The 22,223-nt window shown below is 36.9% G+C and overlaps 1 protein-coding gene and 2 pseudogenes across 2 annotated transcripts; 1 reads left to right on the top strand and 2 right to left on the bottom strand.

Moving 5' to 3' along the window:
• Nucleotides 1-1,129: 1,129 nt before the first annotated feature.
• On the bottom strand, nt 1,130-17,258 carry LOC145229632 (cytochrome P450 2J4-like; annotated as a pseudogene). Its single transcript, XR_013860467.1, has 11 exons — nt 17,219-17,258; nt 16,471-16,714; nt 16,000-16,142; nt 15,474-15,576; nt 15,297-15,406; nt 14,995-15,113; nt 14,728-14,846; nt 14,538-14,670; nt 6,179-6,184; nt 1,792-1,955; nt 1,130-1,560 (listed from the first exon to the last, which is right to left on the bottom strand). The product of XR_013860467.1 is annotated as a cytochrome P450 2J4-like (transcript).
• Nucleotides 10,022-13,287, top strand: LOC145228524 (cytochrome P450 2D3-like). Its single transcript, XM_080093598.1, has 9 exons — nt 10,022-10,267; nt 10,389-10,531; nt 11,047-11,149; nt 11,394-11,503; nt 11,857-11,975; nt 12,075-12,193; nt 12,252-12,390; nt 12,592-12,755; nt 12,970-13,287. Exons 1-9 carry the CDS (start codon nt 10,022-10,024, stop codon nt 13,285-13,287), a joined length of 1,461 nt encoding a protein of 486 aa, XP_079949724.1.
• Nucleotides 17,259-18,831: 1,573 nt separating the features above from the next.
• Nucleotides 18,832-22,121, bottom strand: LOC145229631 (cytochrome P450 2H2-like; annotated as a pseudogene).
• Nucleotides 22,122-22,223: the final 102 nt, after the last annotated feature.

The raw sequence follows: 22,223 nt of genomic DNA, 5'->3' as shown, positions 1-22,223 counted from the left end.
TAAAACAGTCACCACAAAATAACGGATTTATTTAGTAGAAGGAACGGATGATTGACACCAGTTGATGTCATATCAAATTTGTCCACTTCTTGCGGTTTAGTTATAACTACCTACTTAAATTTTACTTGCAGCGAATTAAAATTTTCTCTTGATAGAATTTTGTAGTGTTCTCTTTAGTCTCTTTACTGACAGGAAATTCAGAAACTTTGAGTTTAAGCCTTATGTTGTGATCTACTTTGCTCTACATTGGTTCTCTGCTAAAGCAAACAGAAAAGTGTCACAATCGGCTAGTTATACACACACACAAAATGGCCGATAAACTTACTCAAAGAAACATGTGACATTTAGAAAGTCACTATTTTTTAACTCATACACAAACATTATCACGATATTAATCTATAACAATTCATACAATCAAATTAAGTATCAACTTGTTAGGAGTCCAGGACTAAATTGCAAAGCACTTTGACGAACTGAGACGTTTCAGCACTTAAAATTACTTTTAGCATTCATGCTCATTAGCTGCACATAATACACTGAAATGTTAGCACATAGATAATTCCAAACTAAATAAGTTTAACCACAAACTGCGACTACTAAAAAGGCTGCTTACAGCACAGAAAAAAACTGCAAAACGTGGTTTGCACAAGATTGCACCACTAATGACTTCATACACATTGTTACGTCAGAGATTTCTCCACCAATCATGGCACGCGCTTTGTTATGTCACAGTGAATAAAGTCAGATCACTGACATGAACCAGAAATGTTATTCTCTGTAACACTCAACTCTTGAGTCAAGAGTATAATGGGACTACACGACCTTGATTCATCAAAACATTATGAAATTTGAATTTGTTGAACATAGCGTACTTTAAGGTCTTGTACTATAAGTCACACTTATATGTTAAATTTTATATTGGACATACACAATTGCAAAGAGCTTCTGGCCTCAAAGTTATCATATAGCTTCTGGCCGAAAGTTCCGTGGGAAATCGCCAGTCTGTTTCCAATAGAGGTAAGTTTTCGGAACAGACTATGCCATCTTTGCTCCAAATGATATGATAAATAATACAGTAAGATTTTTGTTTTTGACTGATTAAAGTACTTGCTATTGTATTCAAATACAATGCATGCTATTTCTTTTATTTGGCTAACTTTTTCTCAGAGTATTACAAAACCAAAAAAGGTAAACTTTGTAAAAGCACTTTTGTAAACTCAAAACAAAGGGGAAACACAGGCTTTAACGGGATTGTACGATCATGTTATACGCTGGTGGGACATAAACAAGGGCGTTGGTTCCATCATCAAGAGAAGGCGGATCCGGATCATTAGGGTCGACAGATATCCTAAACCGCTGAATAATGGTAATAAGGAAGATCCACAGCTCAGTCCGAGCCATCAGCTCGCCCATGCAAACTCTTGCCCCGGCACCAAACGGGATCACGTATCTGGAGTTGGTAAAGTTTCCGTTTTCATCTAGATGTCTCTGGGTATCAAAATTGTTTGGATTTTTCCAGTAGGTTTCGTCGTTGTGAACTTGCCAGAGGTTGGTAAACACCTGTTGAAAGAGATTTTCGGCTCACTGCTTATATATAACAGCACTTAATCATATTGACTATAATTTTGTCTTCCAACATTAGTTTAAATAATAACTAAAATAATTACAATATAATGGACACACAATGTCGATTATACTGCAAAACGATAATTTGAATTTCACTTGTGCACTTGGAGAAATCCCAATTTAGAAGATTGACAAACAATTCTTAAGGTTTAGATGAAAGGTTACCTGAGTGCCTTTAGGTATATGGTAGCCACGGACTGTAACGTCCTCGGCAGCACAGCGTGGCAACGAAAGTGGTACGAGCGTCTTAAATCTCATCACTTCGTGCAGCACTGCACATGAGAAAGGCATCATCTTACGATGAGATAAGCTAGGTGTTCCTTCTCGTCCTGCAGAAGAGAAATGAACAAAAGGTTCTTGGTACAAGTTTGTTATTTCAAGCGCATAGTCATTCACAAGCTGTTGTTGTGGATTTCAACGACCCGGAGGTTTAGAGATTTCCTTGGGAACAACTACTTTTTAGGTCTGACTGGATAATTGCGAAACAATTTTGTTCACGAGCAATCAGATCACTAGGAAAAACTGACCGATGACTTCGTCGATTTCCTTAATGTCGTGGAAGTGGTTTCTGTTCCCACCACAAACAAGTCAAAGAAAAAGTCTTGGCAGTTCTTTAAAAGTATTTCTAGTGATAACGATTTTCAGGTATACCAATAACAAGACTACCTTAAAAACAAAGTTGTCCTCCTTCTGAACAAAGTTCACCAAATATCCGTCCAAAATATCACGAATGTCGTTGGGATCAAAAGTGGATTTGTGTTCGTTTGTCAGATCACCAATCATTGCTGTTTTAATGACGACAAAACAATGTGTTAATAAGTGGCGAACAACTTTTTTTAAACCGCTCAAATTTTCAAAAATTTTTTTGAAGAAGGGCAGGTAACGTTTTTTTCGCAAAACTCGATTTTAATTGTATTTGAAAATCAAGTTACCTCGTATTGGACGAATTAGCATCATGTTTATTTCGACATGAGTTGTAAAAGGCGGTACGTCGCAAAGAAACGGAATAAACATAAGGACGTTCGTCTCCCAGTCGCTTACCGTTTTAAAACTGATAAAAAATAGAAGATTTATTTTATTTTTAAGTACACCTGAAGTTTAGCTGAGAAAAATTTAGTACGTATTTGTAAAAATATTTGCCATATCGAACCAGTATTGCACACTGGTTTTCGTATAATTGATAGGTAAATAGTACTTATCTACAACTTGACAGTAGATAAGTTCTTGACAATGAAAGTAATAATTAAAGAAAAATATTGGTTGTTTCGTAGTAAAAATTAAATTTTCCATGTTAAATTTGTCCTTATTGCCACTTTCTGTCTGATACCTTTTGCTCTCTCCTATTTTAAACAAACCAACTGTTTCTACCTTAATACTAAAGCTTTATAAGTCTATTACATACAGGAGTAAAGCAATTCCGAATCGTTATGCAAGTCTTATATCTAAAACTATGCATCCATTTTAACGTTTTTTACTGATTTTGGCGCTACCCTTTTCACTTGCAAAGTGTAACTGTAAAATCAGATGCCAGTCTGTTTGCGTCGCGTGAGAATAAGCAACTAACGCTTCATTGGTGGAGCATGAAGTGTGTTACAACAAAGCGGTGTCTGCTATGCTCTAAAGTTTTGCTCTTCTTGGTAATGTTAACGGTTTCGATTTATAGCGTATGAAAGAAGCAAAAATGACGCAAATCAAAGGCGTTGCCCATTTAAAAGTAGCATACCAAACAAAGATTAAGTTTAGTGCTGCCTTGTAAGTAAAGCAAGAAAGTAGTATAACATAAATAGTGATGTTTTCGCCTTTTCTTTCTAGATTTTGAATTCAATTGAGAAGGTAGTCTTTGCGCAATGTTGCAGGTATTTGAAAAGCAAGAAAATCGCTGTTTAAATTAGTAAGAAGTTCAGTATAAGAAAACAGCTAGAGTTACAGAAAGGTCTAAACCTTTTCGACTCCTAGGGATTAATCATATTACGCAAACTCAGGCGATAACTGAAGTTTCTACAAGTCAGCTAAGGCCGTTGTCTGATATTGTCCGGCGAGAGACGGGACGATGGCGTACGTTGGCAGGCTTAACGCCAATAAATGCCCCACGTTTCCGTGGTCGCGTACCACATTAAAGGTTACGCGTAGTAGAAGGAGCAACAGTATCGATTTGAACATTTCTTGTATTCACTCAAAGGGTTATTCACATTCCCTTTTCGGTGCAACAGACACCATATCCACTAATTTTTACCACGCTCTAATTGTATCTTTTTTAGTATCTGTTAGAGGTAACAACAAAAGACGCCGAGCCTAAGCCATCAAAATGGGTTGTAAAGCCTACTACCCGAGTCTAGTGAAACCCATAAAAACTGGCTGAGAGGACTTACAACAAAACATAGAGTTGTGATGGTGGCCTCATTGTAAGAAGCGTATTCAGGCGTTGCCCGCACGCCAAGGATAGAAACCAAACAAACACATACTAACAGATAATATTCACTGACTTTGTGTCAGAAAAAAACATAAATATCCACAACAATTTCTTCGCGGTTATTAAATATTCGAAAATTTAAAAAAAGTTTTTAGAACTATTTCTGAGTTGAAAACCTGGAGGACGATTACAAACTTAAATTAGCCTGTGTATATTTGAAATTCTAGCCACTTAATTATTACTGTGTTTAAATAATCGGTTTGGATGACCACACTGCTAATTTCAGTTAAGCAAATTGTCAATATGGCCGCTGTATGTTGATTTTTACAGTCATTTTGTAGTGCGCAATAAACATTCCCATGCAAGCAAAAGCGATATTGTAACGTGCGGTGGTTTAAGTTATTGCAATGGATCAGTAAATTACTGGTGGATGGCTCAACGATGATGGAACTTTAAATTTTAAAAACGGTTTTAAAACTACTGTTGGCTGTTTAAATAACTACTATTACGACATTTTTTGCTCAAGGTTTTTGACAAATCATATAGATGCTCAACCTAATTTGGATAAGTGTTTCATTTCTTGTTCTGCTTTTCTATTGGTGGTATCAAAAACCCGAAAAATCTCCACCAGGTCCAAGGGGACTTCCCCTGCTAGGAATCCTTCCCTATCTTAGCGGTTTTCCAGAAAAAGATTTCGGGGCTTGGAGACAGAAATATGGTCCAATCATTGTATGGCTCAAGACACAATATCAAAAAATTTAAACATTTTGGTTCAGCAATTTCCAAAAATGTAAGCATAATCTTAACCGCAAAACCAAAATATTTCTGTCTCCTTTTTGTCAGACGTTGGTGAAGCGGAGTAAAGAGTTTAATGAACGGCCTTACTTACGTTTCATCGACATGTTCTCAGATTAAGGAATTGCTATGGTAACTGGAGGTCCTGTGTGGCATGCTCATCGCAGGTTTGGTATGTCTGCTATACGAAGGTACACACCAAACAAACTAACCAACATACGTTTGTGTGAACTTGTATGACTAAACAGCTGTTTAATATTAAAGATACGTTGCTGGTGCATTTTAACGCTAGGTGTTTAAGTCGCCTACGTGTTTGCTGTATTGCAAATGACATTAAAATTTGAATGACAGGCTTCGGTATTTGTAAAGATTTGAGATGTGATGCCATGGAATACAGCGTAAAGGTGCCTTACAAGCACTTTTGCCCAGATAGCCAAGTTGTTGAATCATTTCTTGCATGATAAAAGCATATCAATGCACAACTGTTGCGTATATTTTTTTATGCTTTCTTTGAGTAATATTATAGTTTACAATTTTCTTTCAATTTACGTCATTACTCTGATGAAGGTCTCGTATAGGGCAAAAAACGTCGGCCTAATGTAATAAAAACCGCAGAAAGAGCAACAAATTTGTTCATGTATTATAGTTTATGTTGTTGTCTACGTCAGGGGTCGGCAACCTTTTTTGCACTGCGGACCGTTTTTGAAACTAAAATTTTATCGCGGACCGGTCTTCAAAAAACTACATATACTTAGCAATAAAAACGACTAAATTAGTTTATCATCCCCGGGATACATGGGCAAAATGTTTAATAGGATTTAAACTGAAAACCTATACGGCCCGGTAACGAACTCCCGGCGGACCGGCGGTTGCCGACCACTGGTCTACGTCGTGAGGAGTACGAATATAAACTAACGTCAGAATATACCATTTACTTAAAACACCAAAGAGTGCTTGGTTTGATGTTATAAGTGGTAAACGCAGATTAGTTGTGCATAACAGTATTTTGTAAAACAAAAATCACACATTTTTGCAGATTTGGTGGCAATAAGGGTTCGATGGAGCAGAAGGTTAATATCGAAGCAATGTATCTTTTGCAGCAACTAAACGAGTTCGAAGGAAAACCTTTCAAAATCCATGTAAATAGTACAAACGACCCTAGTTTAAGACGGATATGGCTTGTTTGTCATTGTTATGTTTGTCCAGAATCTTTTGACAAACGCAGTGTCAAACGTGATCTGCAACATGGCGTTCGGCAGAAGATACGATTACAATGATGACAAGTGTAGCGCTACTAATTCTGCGCCTAAGGTTCAGGACACTGCTCTAACGGCTAGCCGGTAAAACCAATAACTAGACCGCGCGCTACTCTTAATTCTTTTGCACAACAGTAACAAAATATGCAATATATCCTTTGTTCTTATTATAAAAGCGGACTGAAATAAGCACGGTTCTCGACAACACAATCGGGCTAACGTAGCACTTAAAAACATGATGTAAAAACGGACAAATAGGTAAAAGATCTCACAAGCCAAGAAGCACGTTCTACCAAGGCCGACCAACCAAGTCTGCCTGATCACATTTTCACCGCCCTCACGTTAGGGAGCAAGCCACGAGGAAAAAACAGCAGTTATTCTTGGGGCAAATTAAGCAAAGTCCCGAGGTAATTAATTAGGGACACGCGCAGGAATGCCAAGGCAACAAGGACGGTTGCGTCCGAAACGCAAAAATGGAAAACAATAAAAATAAAAGATAACATACAGTGACGAAGCAACAAACAAAGTTAGTATTAACACAGTGAAGAAATAGCTAAATAAACAAAGGTGATAATATTAGCAACACATGGAAATAAGTATCATATGGTGAAATTGCTGTGCAATAGACATATAAATAATATTATGGGAAACGAACAACATATTGTGACAAAAGAACAAACGAAACGAGTGACAAAACAGTGCAATAAAGAAATTGATAATATTATTCGTAACACAAGTTTCAAGTACTAATAACCAACCTGTTGGCACAGTAAGTTTTCAACAAACTGTTCCGAAAAACCTTTCATCCCAAGTTATATGACAACTATTTGTGATACTGGCTCGATATCCTAAATATTTTGCTCTCAAGTTTTCGGAGCTCGACTTCAGCTGTTTTTAAAACAAGAAATAAAAAATTTGCTACTTTTTGTCAGGTTTAAAAACGTAAGCGACTGGAAGACCAACGTTCTGATGTTTATTCCATTTCTGTGCGACGTACCTCCTTTTACAAAACATGTTGAAAAAAGCATGACCCTAATTCGTCCAATACGAGGTAAACTAATTACAATCCATTGAAAAAATTTAATGGCTTTTTGTGTTTTAAAACTTGTTTGAAATTTAATCTGTTTCAAAAAAATCCTCTATTTGACACTTGTTTATAATCTTTATCAACACAGCAATGATTGGTGATCTAATAAACGAACACCAATCCACTTTTGATCGAAACGACATTCGTGATATTTTGGACGGATATTTGGAGAGCTTTGTTCACAAGGACGACAACTTTGTTTTTAAGGTAGTGTAGTGATCCGTTTTATGTTAAAGTTCGCTTAAAAATCTCAAAGTTACAACTGCGTCACTACAAATTAAAAAGGTATACCACCGTCCTTAACCTCCCAAGCTCCTGAGCTTGTCAGGACAGAGTCCTGGAAACTCCACACAGGTGTCTTGCACTTCGGTTCGTTTGTTTATTACTTCTTGACGATAGAAAGCGACACGCTGATATAAGCGAATGCAAGTCAAACAGAATGACCAGAAAGAAGGAAGAGAAGAGATCGAAATAAACGAGTGCGGTTTTATATATCCCGGATAAAAGCGTTAAATCGTACACATGTGCTCTGGCTCTTGTACAATTTCCACACAAAGCAGCGTCCAATCACAGCACAGGACAAAACATACGGTTAAAGCACATAAACACCAGATCACAAAGACGCACCTGCATCCTAATTAACTGCGACAGGAAATATTACAAAGTCCGACCAAGATTTGTCAATACAGTTTGATTTGGTGCTACACATTTTAACTTCCTCGCAGCTTTGAGCTAGCGGATTAAAAAACGAGCTATATTTGGTAAACAACTATTGCATAGTTTGCACAAATTATGTCGCAATCGCTACAGTAGAATTATAATCGGTGAAACAGAAAATCTTTGTTACACTAACAATTCCTTTACAGAACTGCCAGGACTTTTTCTTTGACTTGTTTGTGGCGGGAACAGAAAGCACTTCAACCACTTTGAGATGGACATTTTTGTGTCCTCCAAGTCATCGGTAAAATTTTCTTAATCAGGCCTAAAATTAGTTGTTTCAAAAGAAAACTTTACGCATAACCTGAACATCCGGGTCGTTAAAAATTTAGAACCACAGCCATAAGAACTAATAAAAAAAGAAAAACAATTTGCAACTACATGTAACATGTGAACCTTCCGCTCGTTTGTACTCTGTAGGAAAAGAAGGAACACCGAGTTTATCTCACCGCGAGAAGATGCCTTACACATGTGCAGTGCTTCATGAAGTGATGAGGTTTAGGACACTTATACCACTTTCATTGCCACGCTGTGCTGCGGAGGACGTGACAGTTCGTGGTTTCCATATACCAAAGGCACGCAGGTAACTTTGTGAATCTTGGTATTTTCCCAAATGTCCAACGGAAATTCAACTAAACCTTTTGCAGCATAATGGACATTTTGTGTCGATTATATTATAACTAAGTTATTTTCGGTATTGTTTACTCAAATGTTGAAAGACATACTTAAACAATAAGTGTTGTTGAATATAAGCAGTCAGCCTAAAACAATATTAGTTATTTTCGACAGGTGTTTACCAACCTCTGGCAAGTTCACAACGACGAAACTTACTGGAAAAATCCAAACAAATTTGATCCACAGCGACACCTCGATGAAAGCGGGAACTTTACCAATTCCAAATACGAGATTCCATTTGGCGCCGGGGCAAGAGTTTGCATGGGCGAGCAGATGGCCCGGACAGAACTGTGGATCTTCCTTATTACCATTATTCAGCGGTTTAGGATATCTGTCGACCCTAATGATCCGGATCCGCTTTCTCTCGATGATGGAACCAACGCTCTCGTTTACGTCCCACCGGCTTATAATATGATCATAAACTCGCGTTAAAGTATATGAAACAGCTGTTGGTGAAAAATGATTGTATACCCTTTGATATTCACTTGCTGCGAAAGCTAATGTAACTTTAATCTTCCCTTGCAAAGCTGAAATCTCATTTTGTGCAGTGTTGTTTTGCAAATAAAAAATTAACAACAAAACGATACGTAAGGCTTTTGGTAGTAGGATAAAGTTGACTGTCACCAGCTCAAAGTAATATCAAATTTTCCTGCTACTTGCAGTTTGGATTATCTGGTTTAATCTGAACTACACTGAGGTTCTTGAAGAAGTAAACTTTGCGTTAAGGTAGCGAGCAAAGTTGATTTGAGGCGGCTAAGTTTACGCTAATGATTTAATAAAATATTGTAATTCGAAGAATAAGCCCAAGCATGTTAGTGCATCAATTGCAATGATATAATTTGTGCAATTTTTGCAAATGTTTACTGAATCATCTGATCGTTTCGATTTGCTAGCTCAAAGGTATGCGACGAAGTTGTGACACAGTTTGTTTAACTGGATAGCTAAATCATGCATGATTTGTGCAAAGTTTGTTATTGTTTACTGGATCAGCTCGTTTCAAAGCTCACTTCCCGTCGTTAATCAGGATGTTGAACTGACTTTGTTATCTGATGTTTACTTGGTCTAACAATGTACTTTGTTATGTGTTGTGATTGAAGTTATGATCTTTAGAGCTACTTATGCAGATGAAATATGCTAGTGTCAGATTCGGCACTGCATGGAACCAAATAGTTTGCATAAACCTATATAATTCCAATACAAAGTTTTTGTATCTTCAACGGGCAGACGTTGTATCTTCAACGGGCAGTTTTAGTTTAGTCTAAAGGTTAGGGATGATGCAGTTGCACTGGTCATGCCTTTAACTTTCAGTCGGCAAAATTATAGTCTTTTTAATGCAACTTGACAATCTGTTCTGCAAAATTTCCGCACTTAACTATTTATCGGTTTGTTGCAGAACAGCTTATATATTCACTGTAACGTGACTTTAAAAGATTACAAACAAAACCCTTTAGAAAGATGCTCAACTTATTTTTGATAATATTCTCTATTATGGTGGCCCTGTTTTTCTATTGGTGGTATCAAAAACCCAATAAACACCCACCAGGTCCAATGGGACTTCCTCTATTGGGAATGCTACCATTTCTCAGCAGTTTTCCAGAAAGAGACTTTGGCGCTTGGGGCAAGAAATATGGCCCCATCATATCTGTACCGATGGGATGGCAAACCGTCGTGGTTCTGAACGATCATGAAACCGTCATTGAGGTATGTTTACATGCTTAATTTCCTGACTGTGTTTTGTCGGCGTATGTGGTAAGGTCCTCACGACACGAATGTGTTTAGTTTTCCGCATATTAACTCTGCTGACTGTTTTCGTTTTCGACAGACATTGGTAAAACGAAGCGAGGAATTTCATGAACGACCTTATATACGACTTTCAAGTGCACTTTCATCGAACGGGATTGGCACGATTCCTGGTGGTCCTGTGTGGCATTCCCATCGTCGGTTTGGTGTTTCATCTTTACGAAGGTACAAACATAACACAATAGTGAAATATGCTTTGTGTTTGAAGCAAAGTTGGTCAGTGTTGCAATCAAATCAGTCGATTTTGCAAACGTGTGGGTTTCGTTTCAAACTTGACAACGGAATTAATTCTGAATACGCACAATTTAAAACATATGTGTTAAGTTTCGTATCTATTGATATGCGTATCTATTGATAAACAAAAATTGTTGTTGCTTGTATTTATTCAGCGTCTTAGCAGTGAAGTGTCATATTTAGGAGTCGATATTGTTCTTGTACATTAAACCAAAAATACGCATAGTCAACTCATATTACAACAGTGACTGTCACAATATTTGTGTAATGGCTAACAACCCTGTAACAACGACTTACCACAAAAGCCTCACCGCACATTAGTTTCGGTTTCCGGCAGGGCAAATTGTTTGCAACCATAAAAGATGAGTAAAAAAGATGGTAACCTTCAAAGGCAATGCCAATCGCTACAAATCCTAAATAACACGGATTAAACATACTCTTTGCAGATTAGGAGGTAATACGGGCGTTATGGAGCAAAAGGTGAACGACGAAGCGATGTATCTGACTCAAAAACTAAATAACTTGGCAGGAAAACCGTTTAATATTCAGGTAAACTATAATACGCCAAGTCTATTAAGGACGTTCCTAATCACCGTAATGTGGTTTAGAAGAAAAATGTCAAAATATTTGGCACGAATGTTTATCAATTGTTTTGCGACTGGCGAACTGATCTGCACAATCATAAAAGAATAGTTATAGTTATTTAGTTAAAAAAAGTCAGATAGCAGTAACCAGTAATTTAAAATACTGTTTGTGATTCTGGCATTTATATGTAACGAAAAACTTTCTACAGAATCTTTTATCAAACGCTGTACCAAACGTGATTTGCAACATTGTGCTTGGGAGGAGATACGATTACAAGGATCCCAAGTTCCAGGCGTTCGTAACAAGCATTGTTGAGTTGTAAGTTACGTGTAATCATGTGGCAAAAGTTAGTTGACATCCATTCCGTTTGAAACATAAATTTCTTGTGGCAAAAATACAAAAAAGTTTTAGAAAAAGAAACACGCTGTACACTACTTTGTCAATCGAGCTAGAAAAGGGTTTGTTTCAACACACCTTGCATTCACCCTTTTTCCAAAGTGCTTGTATCAACCCTGTTCGAGCTCCATTGACAATCTGAGCTGATGATGACAATAGCAAGTTCTCTGGCAGTTATGTTTTTGATTAAATTAATTTTCAAGTCGTGTACAGTTAAATTATTGGAATAAGTACTGGAAAATTGTCAAATCACCTTGTAAATAATACGCTTCTAGATCAAAAAACCTACGTGACTGGAAGACGAATATTTTAACATTTATTCCGTTTCTGTACGACGTACCACCCTTCACAAAACACGTTCAAGACACCATGTCATTGGCTAGTCCAATACGAGGTAGGCAAACTACGAGGCGTCTACTTATTTAAAAACAACCGTCGTCTATGACCACGTCGACTGCTGTGCCAAATGAATGTTTTGTACTTGTTCCAACAGCAATGATTGGTGATCTGATCAACGAACACAAATCCACTTTTAATCCCGGCGAAATTCGTGATGTTTTGGACGGATATTTAGAGAACTTTGTTCATAAGGAGCAGAATTTTGTTTTTAAGGTGGATTTTTCATTAGTTTAACCTGTAAACCGATTTACAAGCGAAATGATATTTAAAGAACTGCCAAGACTTCTGTTTTGACTTGTTTCTGGCGGGATCTGAGACCACCTCTGCAATTTTAAATTGGGCTTTGTTGTGTCTGATGCTTCATCAGGATGTCCAAGATGAGATGATCAGGGAAATTGACAATGTCATCGGTAACCGTTTTTATACAACATTTTTCCTTTTAGGTTTAGACAACGATTAAATATCAACCTTAGAACCCCATTCTTCTTATTACTGTATTCTTCTTATTACTGTAAGCATTTCCTGACATGAGTTTTACAAAGTTGCTGACAGGAGTTTTAACAACATGTTGGTTTAAAAGTAATTTATGGGGGTTAATCTTTTCTCTGCAGGAAGAGGTGAAACACCGAGCTTATCCCATCGGGAAAAGATGCCATTTTCATGTGCAGTGCTGCACGAAGTGATAAGGTTCAGGACTCGTGTACCACTTTCTGTACCACGTTGTACTACCAAAGACTTGGCAGTTCGCGATTATCGCATACCCAAAGGCACTCAGGTAAACATTTAGCCTAAGCAGCTACCAAGATTTTTTTTCCGAAATGCAGAAAATCAAGCTGATCAGCTTACTTTGATGGCAAGGATTCATACTTTAATTTAAACTCTATTTAGTTAAGATAATTCCCATACATTAAACAAAGACTTAGACAATGAAAACAAACTTTTCCCAACATACACTGTCTCCGGAAATTCAAAAAGGAGTATTCTGACAGATACTCACCAATCTCTGGCAAGTCAACAACGACGAAACATACTGGAAAAACCCAAGCAAGTTTGAACCACAGCGACACCTAGATGAAAACGGAAACTTTACCAATTCTAAACACGTGATGCAGTTTGGTGCTGGTGCAAGAGTTTGCATGGGCGAGCAGCTGGCGAAGACACAGCTGTGGATCTTCATTATTACCATCATTCAGCGGTTTAGGATTTCTGTCGACCCCAATGATCCGGATCCACCTTCTCTCGATGATGAAAGCAACGTTCTTGGTAATATCCCACCGGCTTTTAATATGTTCATACAATCCCGATGAAATAGTTTAATTTTACGAGTTTAAACAAGTATAGGTGAGAGTTGATTGTACAGAGTTTAATAATAATCACTTGCTACTAAAGCTAATCTAACTTTAACCTTATTGTATTTCCTTCGCAAAACTAAAATTTTGTATTTTTGCTGGGTGTTTTTTGTAAATAAAACAGTCACCACAAAATAACGGATTTATTTAGAAGGAACGGATGATTGACACCAGTTGATGTCATATCAAATTTGCCCACTTCTTGCGGTTTAGTTATAACTACCTACTTAAATTTAATTGCAGCGAATTAAAATTTTCTCTTGATAGAATTTTGTAATGTTCTCTTTAGTCTCTTTACTGACAGGAAATTCAGAAACTTTGAATTTAAGCCTTATGTTGTGATCTACTTTTGTTTGCTCTACATTGGTTCTCTGTTAAAGCAAACAGAAAAGTGTCACAATCGGCTAGTTATACACACACACAAAATAGCCGATAAACTTACTCAAAGAAACATGTGACAATTAGAAAGTCACTATTTTTTAACTCATACACAAACATTATCACGATATTAATCTATAACAATTCATACAATCAAATTAAGTATCAACTTGTTAGGAGGAGTTTAACCACAAACTGCGACTACTAAAAAGGCTGCTTACAGCACAGAAAGAAACTGCAAAACGTGGTGTGCACAAGATTGCACCACTAATGACTTCATACACATTGTTACGTCAGAGATTTCTCCCCCAATCATGGCACGCGCTTTGTTATGTCACAGTGAATAGAGTCAGATCACTGGCATGAACTAGAAATGTTACTCTCTGTAACACTCAAGAGTATAATGGGACTACACGAGCTTGATTCATCAAAACATTATGAAATTTTAATTTGTTAAACATAGCGTACTTTAAGGTCTTGTACTATAAGTCACACTTATATGTTAAGTTTTATATTGGACATACACAATTGCAAAAAGCTTTGGCCTCAAAGTTATCATATAGCTTCTGGCCGAAAGTTCCGTGGGAAATCGCCAGTCTGTTTCCAATAGAGGTAAGTTTTCGGAACAGACTATGCCATCTTTGCTCCAAATGATATGATAAATAATACAGTAAGTTTTTTGTTTTTGGCTGATTAAAGTACTTGCTATTGTATTTAAATACAATGCATGCTATTTCTTTTATTTGGCTAACTTTTTCTCAGAGTATTACAAAACCAAAAAAGGTAAACTTTGTAAAAGCACTTTTGTAAACTCAAAACAAAGGGGAAACACGGGTCGATTTCCTTTTGCATTTTATCCTGGACGTCCTGATGAAGCATTAGACACAAAAATGCCCATCTTAATGTCGTGGAAGTGGTTTCTGTTCCCGCCACAAACAAGTCAAAGAAAATGTCTTGGCAGTTCTTTAAAAGTATTTCTAGTGATGACGATTATCAGGTATACCAATAAAAAATCTATACCTTAAAAACAAAGTTGTCTTCCTTGTGAACAAAGTTCACCAAATATCCGTCCAAAATATCACGAATGTCGTTGGGATCAAAAGTGGATTTGTGTTCGTTTATCAGATCACCAATCATTGCTGCATTAATGACGACAAAATAATGTGTTAAGTAGCAAACAACTTTTTGTAAACCGCTAAATTTTCCCAAAAAAAATTTTGAAGAAGGGCAGGTAATGTTTGTTTTTTTACAAAACTCGATTTTAATTGTATTTGAAAATCAAGTTACCTCGTATTGGACGAATTAGCATCAGGTTTATTTCGACATGTGTTGTAAAAGGCGGTACGTCGCAAAGAAACAGAATAAACATAAGGACGTTCGTCTTCCAGTCACTTACCTTTTTAAAACTGATAAAAAAGAAAAATTGTTTCTTTTTTCAGTACACCTGTAGTTTAGCTGCGAAAACTTCAGTGCGACGTATTTGCAAAAATATTTGCCATATCGAGCAAGATTGCATACTAGTTGTCGTATAATTGATGGGTAAAAAGTAGATAACCTCTTTTTTGCGGAATAGTCTGTTCAAAACCTACTGTGACAAAAGGTTGGTTATTGGCACTTGAAACTTGTCATCATTGTAATCGTATCTCCTGCCGAACGCCATGTTGCAGATCACGTTTGACACAGCGTTCGTCAAAAGATTCTGAAAAAAATAAGTGATATTTGTTGTTCCATTTTGTCCTTGATCTGGAGTCGTTTGTAGCATTTACCTGAATTTTGAAAGGTTTCCCTTCATTTTCTTCTAATTTCGGCACAAGATACATTGCTTCGTCCCTCACTTTCTTTTACATCACACCCTTATTACCACCAAATCTGCAAAAAAATATTTTTTGTTTTGCATGAAAATATAACATTGTAAAAATATAACAGAGTTTTAAAATCCTCACATGTTTACAGTCAAAGTTTTGTCGGTGATTTATGTTGGATTTTTAAAGACATTGGCTAGCACACTGTAATATTACCCAAAAAAACATTAATTATTGAGTAACCAAATTTGAATGCTTATAGGCTGTGATAATGTCCGAAATATAGCAAAAACCTGGTGTAACTTGGGCGTAATGCCTTGGTGGACAATCTTAGAACATTTTTCGTTTGATCTGCGATAATCACATCTCATATCTTACGTTTTTACATCGCACATATAACCGAACTCATTTAAATTACAATGCTGCAAACATGTGGGAAAGTTATACATCTAACTGGGTTCATAGACTATCAGTTGATTTGTTATTGTACCTTCGTATGGCAGACATACCAAACCGGCGATGAACACGCCACACCTGGCCACCAGTGATCATAGCAATGCCATTATTTGTAAACATATCGAAAAAACGTATGTAAGGCCGTTCATTAAACTCTTTACTCCGTTTAACCAACGTCTGCAGGAAAGAAAACATTTATCAATCGGGCATATATTTACATTTCTGCTGACATTTTTTGAAACCTTTTAAGTGCTAACCAAAATTGTTTTATATTGTGTCAAAATAAACCTGCATAGTGGCAAAACGTTCACATATTTTTCACTATTTCGTGACAAAAAAACTTACAAAACAAAACAATCAACAGAACAAAGCTCTGTGATTGTGGTCGCTTTAGAAATGTAAAACAATTAGATTTAACCCCAAAGCAGTTTGCCAATAAACAAAAAAAACAGACGAAAGCTTGTATGTAGCAAAAAACAGCAAACACGAAAAGTATAATAGTAACCTCATTGACGATGTCATAATCGTTTAGAACAACACAGTTTTTCCATCCCATCGGTACAGACATAATGGTGCCATATTTTTTCCCCAAACGCCAAAGTCTCTTTCCGGAAAACCGCTAAGATTGGGTAGGATTCCTAGCAGTGGAAGCCCTCTTGGGCCTGGTGGAAAACATTCTGGTTTTTGATACCACTACAAAATCAGGACGATCAGGATAGTAAAAGCAACTAAAACTAGACTGAGCAATCCTATGAGTTTGATGAACCACCATCAGAGACATGTAACTGGTAAAACTTATTAAAAAAATAAAATCTTTATAGTTTGGTTTCCCAACAAATTACCAAGGTGTTAATGGGGTTTAGGCAACTTGAATGTAGAAACGTTCTTAACAATAAAAGTAATAATTAAAGAAAAATATTGGTTGTTTTGTAGTAATGGGTAAATTTTCCATGTTAAACTTGTCCCTATTGCTACTTTCTGTATGATACCTTTTGCTCTCTCCTATTTTGAACAAACCAACTGTTTCTACCTAAATACTAAAGCTTTAGAAGTCTATTACATACAAGAGTAAAGCAATTCTAAAAAATCTAAAACTATGCATCCATTTTGTCGTTTTTAATGATTTAGGGCGGCGGTACCTAACTGTAGAATCAGATGCCAGTCTGTTTGCATCGCGTGAGAATAAGCGATTATCGCTTTGTTGGTGAAGCATGAAGTGTACTACAACAAAGCATAGTTTGCTGTGCTCTAACGTTCTGCTATTCTTGGTGTAGGAGACTTGTTTCTAAACATGTGTTCTGAGCATCTCTTTTATGCACCACATAGAGGTGATTTGAGCCTGATTTATTGCAAAATAACCTCTTAAATACGCCAGATGTATGATTTGTGAAATGTTCATCATTATTGCTCGCCTGCACAAACGCTTCAAAGCTAGTCATATCACCAAAGATTTATTTACAACTGCTTTACAACTGTTTCCAGTGTAGATTTTAATGAGAAACTTCTCAACAAATTTGGCCGTATTTTAAGATTGACTTATTTTGAGATAGCACTAACAACTTGACAAACTTGTTTTGGTATGATATTTTCCTTCAACAACTATATTACACCCTACTTCATTGTTTTGTGTTATAACAGTGATTTAACAAAACCACACACACTGACTTTTTTTATTGCAATGGAGTTCAGTCATATTTTTGCTATGTTAAGACGCGATGTGCATTTCTCCCGTTATATTTGCTGTTAAATGTCACAAAGTTTCTTTTGTATACTGCTTTTATAACACACATAAACTCCAATATTTCATCGGGATTGTAGGAAAACGTTGTATGCAGGGGGGACGTTGACAAGAGGTTTGGTGCCGTCAGTGAGAGAAAGCGGAGCCGGATCATTATGGGTCAAAAGATATCCTAAACCGCTGAACAATTGTAACAAGGAAAATCCACAGCTCTGTTCTGGCCATCTGCTCGCCCATGCAAGCTCTTGCTCCGGCCCCAAACGAGAGCACATGTTTGAAATTGGTAAATGACTTTTAAGCGTTCCACAAGACGCTATTTGCATATGGAGATAAGCTGGAATTAGTTGCTTATAATTAATTTAAAATTCAGTTCGAAAAAAGCTTATCCAAGTTTTTGGCCATTTATTGTTGCTGTCGTTAGTTTGGTATCACACTTTGAATTCTGTATTGAAGGAATATATTTCAAGTCAAATAGAACCACTAGTCTTGACTCTAGACCAGGGGCGGGCAACTTCTCCAGTCGGCGGGCCTGATATGGGAAAATGAAGTACTTGGCGGGCCGGATTCCTGAATCGATACATTAATCGCGTATTTATCCAGTGATTTAAAACGGATTTTTGACCACCTAAACCAAATACATTCAAGAACATCACAAATACAATACAGTCCAAACAATCTAACTGATATAACATAAAATTATTCACCACAGCAAATTTAATGCATACACCACAGACTTAGATACTGGTGAAACACTTACTAGGCTATACGTGTGGAAACAAAGGAAACCGTGAAAGCAGGCCACACACATGGTTGGCAGTTATGTCGTAACAATGGACGTAAGGTGCAATGGCAACAACGGCGGGAAAGTTTTTTGCTATTGGGGAGCGTTAATGTCCGTTACAACTATAATTTGACGCAGTAAGCAAGTAGTGGGGGATTGCGGCAGACTGTGGCCGCGGGCCACATTATCATGTAAGACCTGGAACTGTCTGCGGGCCGCTCAAAATCCCGTCGCGGGCCGGATCCGGCCCGCGGGCCGTATGTTGCCCGCCCCTGCTCTAGACCCAATTCGGGACATCAAGGACCAAGATCCTAACTTAAGATTTTATAGTAGTTCCAGTGCACATTTTAAAGGTTGTGAAACATGTCATAAGAGTTTACCTGCGTGCCTTTTGGTATATGATAGCCACGAACTGTCACGTCCTTTGCAGTACAACGTGGTACCGAAAGTGGTGCAAGCGTCCCTATTCTTAGAACTTCATGGAGCACTGCACATGAGTAAGGCATCTTCTCGCGGTGAGATAAGCTCGGTGTTCCTTCTTTTCCAAAAAGAGTACAAAGCAACTGTATATTCGCATGTCAATCTGCGGGTGTGTTGAGTTTAAGTTGTTTTTTTTATCTCTAGCGTTAAAAGGTAATTCGTATCTCTAGCTTTTTCGTCTCGAAACATCGATACATACGGGAAAGTCAAAACGATAACTGGTGACATGGGCAAAATCCCTTAATTCAGTTGATTAAAAACAGTCCATCACAAACGACATACAGTTTATTAAATTAAAATTATTTTGTTTAAAACTGTCTCGCGAAACATGTTTTGCAACGGTAGACTATAATAAAGATCATTAAAAACTTTTTCCCACGACGTTGTCAATTTCCACAAACATTTTTTCCTGGATGTCCTGATGAAACATTAGACACAAAAGGCCCCATTTTAAAGTGGTATTAGTGCTTTCTGTTCCCGCCACAAACAGGTCAAAGAAAAAGTCTTGGCAGTTCTTAACAAGTAACTTATATTTCAAAGATAATTTGTTAATGAGGTTATTTGTTTATAAGTTTACCTCAAAAGCAAAGTTGTCGTCTTTGTGAATAAAGCTTTCAAAATATCCGTCCAAAATATCACGAATGTCGTTGGGATCAAAAGTGGATTTGTATTCGTTTATCAGATCACCAATCATTGCTGCATTGACAACACACAAAGAAGAACTTTAATGCAAACTAACTTTGCAAACCAAATGCAAATTTTAACTCGTATTTGCCTTACCACCGCATTATTCTTTTGAACGTGATTTGTGAAAGGCGGTACGTCGCACAAAAATGGGACATACATGAGAAGATTCGACTTCCAGTCACTTAGATTTTTAAAACTGTGAAATAAAGAAATGTTTCACACTATGCTGTTTGAGTACCATTACAAGTTTGAGTGGGCCTTGGTATCTGGTACATTAACACGAGTAATTTCACTTTCTAGCAAACCGACTGTACATATTTTGAATTAACAAATAAAAAAATATTTTAATCTTACAGTGCCGAAAGGTTGGTAATCAACCCTTGGAACTTTTCATCATCATAATCGTATCTTCTGCCGAACGCCATGTTGCAGATCAGGTTGGCCACAGCGTTTGTCAAAATAATCTGTATGAAGATTTTGTGTAATTTGAGTTTCAGTTGGTACACGGCAGTTACCGATTTGAAATAGCAAAATACTACCAAAATAACAAAACCTTTTGTCAATAAATGACTAACAGTGTGAAATCATCTGGGTTAGACCTAAAAACAATCGGTCAAAACCTTTACAAGTCTATTTTAGACTAAACCTGTATTTTAAGGGATTTTCCTTCAAATTTCTCTAGCTACAGTACAAGATACATTGCTTCGTCGGTAACTTTTCGCTCAATCGCACCTTTATTGCCACCAAATCTGCAAAAAAATATAGTCATGATGTTGGTGGTTATGTTTGTCATGTCCAGTGTTTTTTTAAGGTGTTTTGAGGTGCCCAAATTTCTCTAGCGGTTTCCCAAAATTTGCCAGTAGCCTAATAAATAATTCGTTTAAGCAAATATGGCTATTTTTGGTATTTAAATGAAACACTTGCGGTCTCTTAAAACTACTTAGCGGTCACCCAAACCAAACCTTAAAAAAACCTGGTCATGTCCTTTAAAGACTGTATAATATATCGATAGGTTCTAACTTAAAACTACTTCAGTATTGGACCATTCAAGGAAACAACAAGATTTATATTAAGTACCATCGCTACATTGGAAACTTCTGCTTACGTAATTTTATCCATAAAAACACCATAGAGCAGTTGTCATTGTACCGTCGTATATCTGACATGCAGAACCGTCGATGTGAACGCCATACAGGACCTCCAGTGATCATAACAATTCCGTTTTTCGAAAACATTTCGAGAAGCCTTATATAAGGTCGTTTAGCGAATTCCTTACTCTTTTTTACCAAAGTCTGCCAAAAAGAGAAAGCTGACTTTACCCAATCAAGACGTTGTAAACACCTCCATAAATAAAATGTGCATAAAATGAACGTAGAGCAATTTTTTCGGTGTGGCAAATATTTTAGTATCATTTTAAAGCCATTCTTTCCACAAGCTAAAACTTATGCAATTTGTTTACGTATCCTATTTATAAAGTTGTAAAAATACCCCAATAATGATTTCATAATCGTTGAGAACCACGCAGTTTTGCCATCCCATGGGTACATATATGATTGGGCCATATTTCTTACTCCAAACCCCAAAATCTCTTGCTGGAAACGTGCTAAGATAGGGAAGGATTCCAAGCAGAGGAAGCCCCTTGGGGCCTGGTGGGGCATTTTTGATTTTGGATACCACTAATATAAAATTAGAGCCACCAAATTAGAGAGTAAAGAATCCCAAAAATAAGTTTATCATTTTGGCCTTTATTTACTCTAAACTATTACATGTTTAAACACTCGTGAAGCAAAATTTTAGCAGTTGATTTTAAACAAATTACCAAAAATACATTTCAAAGTAGACTTGACCCTTTTGTTAATCATAAAACAAGCAATACAATACAAAAACTCTGCATTGCAGATTAACTTTGAATTTAGTTTTTCAAGTTCGGTACATATTCCTACTTTTTGTCAATCATTTATTTTGCTCACCTAAAGTTTACAATTATCTTAACTTTCTCTTCACATTAAAATGCTTTTTGGTTCTGAGCCAGACGGTCGGGCTTATATATGCAGCTGTTTTCGCTGCCCTTGACAAATGTTGAAATCGAACGCAAGCCCATGTCTCGTGCAATAAGGTTATTAGCGCTTCATTAGTGAAGCATGAAACTCATTGCCGTTTGCTGAACCTTGTTACTGTTGTAAAAATGACCGTTTCCGAAAATCTGGTATGCAAGTTTATGCACACAGAAAATTAATACTCAAGTACGAGTGGTAAAGCAGTTGCGGAGTGCATCACCAATGAAAGTATGCTACCTTTATATTTTTGACTTTAAGAAAACGCGCTATACTACATGCAGGATATGAATTAGTTAGACATGCTTACCCTATATTGGAGGTTTCGATTTCGCCATTAACTTGTGAGCAAAAACTCAGTTGCTCACACTCGATATTGTTTGCTAACACAAACAAGAACGCCAAACAGCAACCATGCTTTAAGGAACATGTTTATAACCGTTTTGTCCCGTTTACTGATTGACCTATTTTAAAGATATACTAATATATAAAAAAAATTGCTTTCATACTGTAGTTTT

This window comes from Phallusia mammillata, chromosome 5 (genome assembly GCF_965637545.1).
Source record: "Phallusia mammillata chromosome 5, kaPhaMamm4.hap1.1, whole genome shotgun sequence".
Lineage (NCBI taxonomy): Eukaryota > Metazoa > Chordata > Ascidiacea > Phlebobranchia > Ascidiidae > Phallusia > Phallusia mammillata.
Note: the sequence above shows the minus strand (reverse complement) of the source record. Positions and strands in the feature narration are given on the sequence as shown.